This window comes from Rhincodon typus, chromosome 17, assembly GCF_021869965.1.
Source record: "Rhincodon typus isolate 14 chromosome 17, sRhiTyp1.1, whole genome shotgun sequence".
In the NCBI taxonomy this organism is placed as follows: domain Eukaryota; kingdom Metazoa; phylum Chordata; class Chondrichthyes; order Orectolobiformes; family Rhincodontidae; genus Rhincodon; species Rhincodon typus.
Genome location: NC_063348.1, coordinates 12,280,658 through 12,290,542, shown reverse-complemented (window position 1 = coordinate 12,290,542; position 9,885 = coordinate 12,280,658). Strand labels below are relative to the sequence as shown.

General features: G+C 41.9%; 2 protein-coding genes across 2 annotated transcripts in view; one reads left to right on the top strand and one right to left on the bottom strand.

Moving 5' to 3' along the window:
- The window catches only part of cat (catalase), an 81,266-nt gene that overhangs the window by 7,578 nt on the left and 63,803 nt on the right, over positions 1 to 9,885 (bottom strand). The gene's annotated exons all lie outside the window — the stretch shown is intronic.
- f2 (coagulation factor II (thrombin)) overlaps positions 1 to 9,885 on the top strand; it is a 61,207-nt gene that overhangs the window by 34,653 nt on the left and 16,669 nt on the right. Inside the window, exons 9-11 of the mRNA XM_020518652.2 lie at positions 2,443 to 2,566; positions 3,820 to 3,987; positions 6,217 to 6,390. Coding sequence (XP_020374241.2) covers positions 2,443 to 2,566; positions 3,820 to 3,987; positions 6,217 to 6,390 — 466 coding nt within the window. The remainder of the gene's footprint in view (positions 1 to 2,442; positions 2,567 to 3,819; positions 3,988 to 6,216; positions 6,391 to 9,885) is intronic.

Below are 9,885 nucleotides of genomic sequence, written 5' to 3'. Positions count from 1 at the left end.
TGCTGCTTGGCCTGCTGTGTTCATCCAGCTCTACACTTTGTTATTTTGTTACCACTAAGTTTTGTGTCATCTGCAAACTTGGAAATGTTACAATTGGCCCCCACATCCAGATCATTGATGTACGTAGCAAACAACTGTGAACCCATTACTGATCCTTGCAGTACCTCATTGCCAGGATGGCAGGCTGTGGCCAATGACCCATTTATTCTTACTCTTTGCTTCCTGCTCATTAACTAATCCTTGATCCAAACTTTTATATATTGCTTCTAGTGTCTAAGAACTTTACTAACATCCTATGTGGGACTTTATCAAAAGCCTTCTAAAAGTTCAAATACAATATATCCATTGGTTCCATCTTATCAATTCTGCTAGTAATATCCTCAAAAATCTCTACCAGGTTTGAAAATTTTGATTTTTCTTTCATAAAACCATGTTGACTCTGTCCGTTGGAACAATTACTTTCTAAATATCCAGTAATCAGGTTCTTTGTGATAAATTCTTGTATTTTCTTTAGTACTGATATCAGACTAACATAGTCAGGTCCATAGCTATCTGTTTCTCTCTTCTCCTTTCTTAAACAGTGAGGTTACATTTGCAATGTTCCAATCTGTAGGCACCATTTCAGAATGAATAAAATTTTGAAAGATGATCAACAATGGATCTGTTATCTCTGGTGTCATCTCTTCCAACACTGAAGGGCGAAGGTTATCATATTGTAGGATTTATCAGCTTTCAGTCCCATTAATTTCTCTAATGCTACTTTTTTTAAGCTAATACTAATTTCTATCAGTTCCACCACTTTCTCCATCCTTGGATCATCATTATTTCAGGGAGACTTCTTGTGTCTCCCTCTATGAAGATAGACACAAAGTACTTTATTTAGCTTCGCTGCCATTTCTCCATTTCCTTCTTCTATCTGCGTATAATGAACCTGAATCTCTTTACTAGTATCTCCATTTTTACAAACATTTAGAAGCTTTTATAGTTAGAGGAACAGCCCCTTAGACAAGGGAAAGAGGTACAGTCTCACACACCTATGATTGTCAGACTGCTGAAGGCTGGAGAAGCCACAAGTAGCCTCTCTCTCTCTCTCTCTTTGTACTCATATTAAATGAGTTAAAACAATGAAATTAAATTGAATTAAACTAAACAAAATCAAATTAAACCAAATTGAGCCAAATTAAACAAGTGGCAACCTTTTAAAGACAACAACTAAAAGGAAAATTAATTATTACATTCAAAAATGAACTTGGGAGTAGATATGAACAATAGCTCCTAGCAATGCCTACTTGTCTCAGAAGACCTTAAGAAATCCCTCTCCAGGGCCACCTGGATATGAACATAAGCCACAAAAGAGAGGCAGGCTGTCACAATAACACCTCTGTGGCTCACAGCCTAGACTCATTGACAGTCACCTTGATTGGGTCCCAGTAGCAGACCCACAAGAAGGACTGCCTGTACTGAGTGCTCAAAGATCAAGAGCATGGAACTGAAGTGGAATTTAAGGTTTGAGGAGCAGCCCTCGTGGGTGATGAAAGAAGGACTGCAGCCTCAATCTCAGTGTAAGCATGACTCAAGGACACCGCAGTGCAGTAGAAACCACAGGTAGTCTTTCTTTATATGTGCTCAAAGCACTCATTTCAACAAAGCTCTTCACTTTTGTGTCTCAACCATATCTTTGATATACAATTAATAAGCCAAGTGCCAAGCAATAAACACTTCCCTTGCTTTAAAGACGTGACAATTTATTAGCAACCAATTTCTCCCAGCTTCCTGGTAATCAGACACAAGAAAGCTAAACAGCCTCTCAGATAATCATTTAGAATTAGAATTTAGAATTAGATTTTCCTGTCGCGTGTACTCAAGCATAGGAATACAAGAGTAGAGTGGAAAGTGTATAAAGTCGTCATTCACCAGTGCCATCTTGCATTTGCGTTCACAATATATTTGACATCATTGAACAGTAAGTCTAACTTCTGTTCATGTCTGATGTCATTAGCGCTAAAGTTTGTGCTTCACTCCCAGCTTTTCTTGCTCTTCTATGCTTTCCCCCTTGCACCAATATACTCCACAGCCCACTGTTAGCCATCATTGTACTCCATTTCCTACCATACTTTTCCTAATACTCCACTTGACAGCTGATGCCCATGTGCCAAATGCTGCCCCACTGGTTCACTTCATCAATCTGAAAAGTAGTTTAGATTGGATAATACATTACCATCAGTCTGGGTTGCCTGCAAGCAATACACCCAGCAGAATTAAAAGTGCAGGCCATACTAAGGATCTGACTGTTTGAAAGTGTGGAGTGGCAAGGTAGAACTCAATGTTCTATTGGAATAATTTCCCAAGATTTTCCAAAGTTAATCATTGTGGTTTTAACCTAACTTAAGGACAAATGGAAGTTTTAAATGTAGGTGACTGAGTTGTTCTCATTGTTTCTAGAATGTGGTCTGAGAGCATTATTTGAACGCAGGAACAAGGAAGATGAAGGAGAAAAGGAAATGCTGGAGTCCCTTAAAGGTCGAATTGTGCACGGAAAGAATGCTGAAATAGGGAGTGCCCCATGGTAATGTGCAAAGATTTTCCAGCCAATGCATCAATACTGTTCAAAGCAGCAAATCATCAAATAGCTTATGCAGAAGGCAAGATTTGCAAAAAGCATTGGTGAACCAGGTTGATAGCACTGGAATGCATTGACTACCCTGCAGAACTGGCAATGTCCTTCCTGTTTTAAGGCCAAAACGTGTGTGTTGGCAAGTCAACTTCTTGTTGTAGTGAGATTGGCACACACACAGCAAGTGGTTTTGGCTTCCTTTATTCTCTCTGGTGGGTAACAGAATACCGGTGAGTACTTTGGCCTTGTGTTCCGCATCCCGTTATTTCACAGCTGTTTAGTGAAAAGACATGATTCTGTAAGATTACCAGCTGAAGGTTCTAATCTTTCAAAACGCATTAACTATATAGGAGTCCTGATCAAAAAGGGGCAATGGACACAAGGCCAAATGGGGATCAGCCATGTGTAAGCCCAAACAGAGAGTTCTAATGTCCTCACACGTCCAGGCAGCTTGCTGGAATGAGTCTCGTGATCGTGGTTAGGAGTAGGAACCTTGGCTGTTATATCTCAACACTAATTCAAGAATACTGCGATTAAAAGTAGTGATCAGGTAACTTGGCACAGACCAGGAATAAAACCTGTGACCTTGGTCTATGCTCACAACCCGCATTACAAAGTACAATGGAACATCCTGGGTATGTGAGAGGCATTATATAAATGCAAATTCTTTTCCAAGTTGCATGTTGCTTGAGAGATCTGATTTTACAACTATAATAGCCCATTGTTCATTTTAAGACTGTGTCCCCTTGATTTGCTCTTTCATTCTGTCGTAGAATCATAGAATCTCTACAGTGTGGAAGCTGGTCATTTGGTCCATCAAGTCCACACTGACTCTCCAAAGAGCTTCCCGTCCAGACCCACCCCATAACCCTACATTTCCCATGGCTAACCTACCTAGCCTGTGCATCTCTGGACACTATAGGCAATTTAGCATGGCCAATCCACCTAACCTGCACATCTTCAGACTGTGGGAGCAAACTGGAGCACCCGGTGGAAACCCACGCAGTCACGGGGAGAATGTGCAGTGCACACGGCCAGTCGCCCGAGGGTGGAATCGAACCCAGGTCCCTGTGAGGCAGCGGTGCTAACCACTGAGCCACCATGCCGCCCAACTAAAGGGAAGACTCTGCTCCTAAACAAACTATCAATAATAATCCACAGGCAGGATTTCAGCTTTCTAAATTTTTCTTTTCTCTCCATAACAGGCAAGTGATGCTGTTCCGTAAAAGTCCGCAGCAGATGCTGTGTGGCGGCAGCCTAGTGAGTGACCAGTGGATTATTACAGCAGCCCACTGTATCTTGTATCCTCCATGGGACAAAAACTTCACAGAGAAAGATATTCTTGTCCGTCTTGGGAAGCACAAACGAGCTGGGTAGGCCAAAAAGATATGTCAGTTCAAACTCATTTTTAGTTCACACTGCATCATACTCATGCAATATTCCATGGCATCATTGTAAAGAGGAGGCCTCTTTTGTGATCCTTCAACCAATACCACAACATTGTGGTGATTATCCAGGCATTTACTTGGGAGGTCTCTGTGTGCAAATTGGCTACTGTATTTCCTATATGACATCAATTCCTATTCTTCAAATTAGCTCTAAAGCACTGTGTGAGTCCCGAGTTTATGAGTGGAGCTGTGAAGAAAAAAAACTGTCTTCCTACTCTGATCATAGATTATAAAGGAAATTGGATGAGACCATGCAAGTGAAAAGACAAACAAAAAATTCCTAAAACTCCGTCCATTAATCCTTAGATCACTTCCTATCAGAAAGTGAACTATGTATCAAACAAATTGAAATTGGATTCAGGTTTGTTAGCCATTTTTGGCCAATAGTTTTAGGTTAATGAAAACTAGCAAATGGCTCCACCCTACTTCTCTGGATTTATCTGGTCACAGGAAATGTGCAGGGTTTGGTGACATTTCGTGCCATAATGACCCAGTATTTGGACAATTTAGATGTCACGATATCAGATAATAAAACTTGTATTTACTTATCCTACATTGGAAGCAGGGAACAATCCTCACATTAGACAAGCTAGCCCCAAGGCCTGATTGAAATTAGGCCCCAGGCCTCATTTTAATTAAACCAACAACTTTCTGGTAATTTGGCCATACATTTTTGATCACTACAACATCACGGTAGAAATGGGTAATAGCAGGGAGGTGATGATGGTCTTGTACTCAAAAAGAGGTGTCAATTGGGAGCAAGAGATTAATGGGAACAGTGAGGCAGTCAGGAAGAGAAGACAACTGGGAGGCAAGGCATGAAGGAAGAAGCAATATTCTCTCTAATTTTCCTTAGTTGGATGAGGCAATTTGTTGCACTAGTATCAATAAATGCAGAGCTGGAAAAGCACAGCAGGTCAGACAGCATCCAAGGAGCAGGGAAGTCAATGTTTTGGGCCAAAACCCTTTGTCAGGACTGGGGAGGGAGAAGAGAGCCCAGAAATAAATAGAGGGGGTGGGTCTGGTAGGTGGGATGGAGATAGGTGGATGCAGGTAGGAGGTTATTGGTCAGTGGGAAGAGCAGAACAGATAGGCGAGTCAGGAGATGGATAGATTGGGTGGAGAGATTTTGAAGCCATTGAAGTCAATATTCAGGCCATTGGGCTGTAAACTGCCAAGGCGAAACATCAGGGGTTGTTCCTCCAGTTTAGGTTTGGCCTCACATCTCTATTCCACCCTCTTCCCCCAGCCCTGCCCCCCACCCAACCACCACCACTACCACCTTTCCCCCGTGCACCCCCCTCCCAGTCCTGACAAAGGATTTCGGCCTGAAACGTTGATTCCCTGCTCCTCGGAATCTGTCTGTCCTGCTGTGCTTTTCCAGCTCCACATTTATTGATTCTAGCTTCCAGCATCTGCAGTCCTTACTGTCTCCAAGTTGTTGCAATTGTGATTCCTTTTAGGTTGCTTGTTAGGCTATGTATAAACCTGTTAGGCTAACCATAACAGACCTAGTGCAGTCTTTGTTCAGAGTAGCTCAGTTTTAGGAATGGATGCTTAGCAGGCTCTAAGTCCACCAGCAGTACATCATTGATGTGTGTTACAGCTGTTTCACTATTCACTTGGAATACCTAAAAACATATTCCATAATCTTCACAGTACGATCCTCTCCTGTACAGATAACCTCACTGCTGAATTAATATATTTTACAACTGTCTTACACCCTAAAAATAAGCCACAATTCTTACCTTGCACTTCCACCAGTAGTTCATGGAAGTGTGCCGGTCATACTAACGTGGTCTGTTTGAGCATCCTCAGCAGTCTGAGATAAGCCACTTATACAGAGAGCCATTTCACTCTGCATACTTGAGATATTCTGCTGAGACCTGGGTAGCAGGATATCCAGAACAAATGCTGTCATTCGCACTTAGCTCCATACATTATAGATTAGAAATGTGTAGAGAGGTAAGTGGCGTGACCTCATTGTGAAAAGAATTGTATATTTGCTGCTTATTTCCTTATTGCTTTTCCTTTTGCTAAGATTTCCTGCTTGATTTCTCTTTCCTGTCACTTCATCCTTTTTTTTTGTTGCTCAATATTTCTTTCTCTTAATGTCACAAAAGAGATGTTGTTCATGATTCTTTTATCCTTTAGGTATGAAAAAGAAACAGAAAAAATCTTTGCACTTGATAAAATTATTGTTCATCCCAGATATGACTGGAAAACAAACCTTAACCGTGATATTGCATTGTTGCATTTGAAAAAACCCACCGTATTCACTGACTATATATCACCCATCTGTCTGCCAACCATGGAAGTCACCCGCAGGTTGGTATTCCATTCTATGTAGTCTTTTCACCCTCTTTTCCTTCTAGATGAAGACAAGAACTTTATTATTTATGCAAGGTGCAAATGCCTGGACACATAATGAATGGTTTGAGTGATAATGGGGAGCATGCAACTTCTTAAGAAGTGGAAACAGGAATATGGTACATTGAATCTGCTCAGCTTATCAATAAGATCATGGCTGATTTAATTGCGACCTTATCCTTTATGTCTGTCTGCCTTCACCACCACCTCATCTCCATCACTTTTGACTTCCTTGATAATCAAAAATCTGTCTACCTCAGTCTTGAACATTTTCAAGTACCTTTCTTTTCTATGCTTTTTGAGGAAGAGAATTCCAAAGGCCTACAACCCTCTGAGAAAAGAAATGTTTCCTTATCTCTATCTGAAATGGGAGACTCCCTGATTTTGAAACTATGCCCCATAGCTTCCTCGCAACAGGAAACATCCTCCCAGTATCTAATCTGCCAAGCCTTGTCCAAATCGCATATATTTCAGTCATATGACTTCTCATTCTTAAGACCAATGAATTTAACTTGCTTCAACTTTCCTCACAAGACATCCCCTTCATCCCAGGAATCAGCCTAATGAGCCTTTTCTGAACCACCTCACTGCTTTAGTAAGGAGACCAGAAATGTAGCAATCATTTTTGCCTTTTGTTCTGGGCTTCTTTACCCCCTTATCTCCTTGCTCCTCACCCTCCCCCTTTTCTTTGTGGCATAAAACCCATCACTTTTCTAGCTCCCTTTTCATTCTGAAGAAGAGCGTTCCATCCATTGACTCCATCTATACTTCCCACTGCCTTGGGAAAGCAGCCAACATAATCAAAGAGCCTCCACCCGGTAATGCTCTCTTCTACCCTCTTTCATCAGACAGAAGATACGAAAGTTTGAAAACACACACCAACAGATTTAAGAACAGTCTCTTCCCTGCTGTTATCAGACTTATGAACAGACCTCTCATGTATTAGAGTTGATCTTTTTCTGCACTTTCTCTGTAACGGTAAAACTATATTCTGCATTTGGTTCTATTACTGTGGCGTACTTACGGAAGGTATGATTTGTCTGGATAAGCATACAAAACAATACATAACACTGTATCTCAGTACGTGTGACAATAATAAATCAAATCAAATCAAATCAAAACAACCATACTGGACTGGAAACCATAGATGGTGAGTTTATCCAGCACTTCCCATTTACACTGGTGAGATTGTAAATGGAGTTCTGTATAGTTTCTAAAGGCAAAACCAGCATATATTGAGGATTTTAGTTTTCACAATATAGGGATCAGCATCGTTAAGAACAGCAATTGAAAGCCACAAGAGCCCAGAGGACACTTTCTCATAGATCAAGATAACTGCTGATGAGTTTAACCTGAGGGTCACTGCCTCAGGCAAGGGGAAGGGTTAAAAAGGTAGGGCCTTTGTAAACATCTTGGTCAAAATGAGAATTGAACCCGTGCTGTTTGTGTCACTCTGTCATAGCCCAGCTGTCCAGCCAACTGAGCTAACTGACTACCAGAATAGCAAATGTTGAGGGAAACTTAGCAGTTCAGGCAGTACCTGTGGAAAGAAAGGTATTTCATCATTTTAGCTTTGATTTTTACAAGGTATAATTGGCCACAAGGGGTTTCTAAACATATCACTGCTGTTGCTGCTTTATCTGGTGGCTAAAAGGTTAAAGGTGCAATCAGAAAGCTTAACGCAACACCAAAAAAGCCCAGAAATTGCTGGAGAAACCAAAGAAGGGTCACTGGATCCAAAACAGTAATTCTGCTTTTTCTCTACAGAAGGTGCCAGACCTGCTTAGTTTCTCCAGTAATTTCTGTTTGTTTTTCAGGTGTCCAACATCCACAGCTCTTTGCTTTTGTCTCGATGTAAAGGCTGTGTTAGTACAGTGAGTTAGTACACTTGTAAGGTGCGCTCGTTGTGTATATATGTATCTATGTAAGTTTAATCCCATTCATTTAAAGTTTTTGGTTTCTTTTTACTGATGGATAGCTTGTAGATTTGAGAGAATTAATGTCATGGTTGAAGTAATCCTTTCCCAGGATGTTTACTGCTCAGTACAATTTTGCTGACTAAACAGTTTAGTTTTTGTTCAAAGAGCAGGATGTCTGATTCTTCCTGTTTACTTACTTTCGTTGCCAAATTGTAAAACAAAAAAAAACCCAAGGCAGTCCTTGGAGTAGGAAGAGAGAAAATGGACTTCAGGATAATTACTTACACCCCAAATTGTAAGCAGGGGAATTTGAAGAACATGTCTGTTGGTATCGTCTGCCATGCTGAAGAAGATGGAAGAGGTATAACCGAGGTGGGGCATGGGGAATGGAGAGGGAGGGGTCTTATTCGGAATGACAGTCGGGTGATCGGCAGCCTGACATGGTCATACTCACAGAATTGTACCTTTCAGATTACATCCCAGACAAGACCATTACCATCCCTGCTAACCAGTAGGAAAGCCCAGCAGAGATGGTGGCATACTGGTATATGATTGGGAAAGGGTTGCCCTGGGAGTACTCAACATTCACTCTGGATGCCATGAAGTGTCATAGTACCTGGTCAAACATGGGCAAGGAAACTTCGTGTTGATTACTACATGCGTATCCACACCCCTCCTCCCCACACCCCACACAGCTGATGAATTAATACTCCACCATGTTGAATACCACTCAGAGGAAGCACTGAGAGCGTTAAGGCACAGATGTACTCTTTACCAAGAGTGGCTTGGCAGCAGTACTACTGATTGAGCTGGTCGGGTTCTAAAGGACATAGCTGCTAGACTGGGCCCACAACAGGTGGTGAGGGAACCTACAAAATGGAAAAACATACTTGACCTCATCCTTACCAATCAGCCAGCTGCAGATGCATCTGTCCTTGACAGTATCGGTAAGAGCAACCACCGCACAGTCCTTGTGGATACGAAGTCTTGCCTCCACATTGAGAATAACCTCCATCGTGTCCATAAAACCTCAACAGTGTTGAAGCAGACCATTCAGCCCATTGAGTCCAGACCAACCTTCCAAAGAGCATCCCACCCAGACCCACAGCCTACCCTAAAACCTGCATTCACCATGGGTAATTCACCTAATGTACACACTTTGGACACTATGGGCAATTTATCATGGACAATCCATCTAACTTACACATCTTGAACTGTGGGAGGAAACCAGAACACCTGGAGGAAACCTACACAGATATGGGGAGAACGTGCAAACTCCACTCTGACAGTCGCCTGAAGGTAGAAATGCTGCGAGGCAGCAGTACTATCCTCTGAGCCACTGTGCCACCTTATGTGGCAGCCCCAATCACCCGTGTTGTATGACCGTACTAGACTTCAAACTGATCCAGCAACTCAAGACTGGGCATTCATGAGACACTGTGGGCCATCAACAGCAGCAGAATTGTACTTCAGCACAATCTGTAACCTCATGGCCCATATATCCCTCACTGAACCATTACAATCGAGCCAGGGG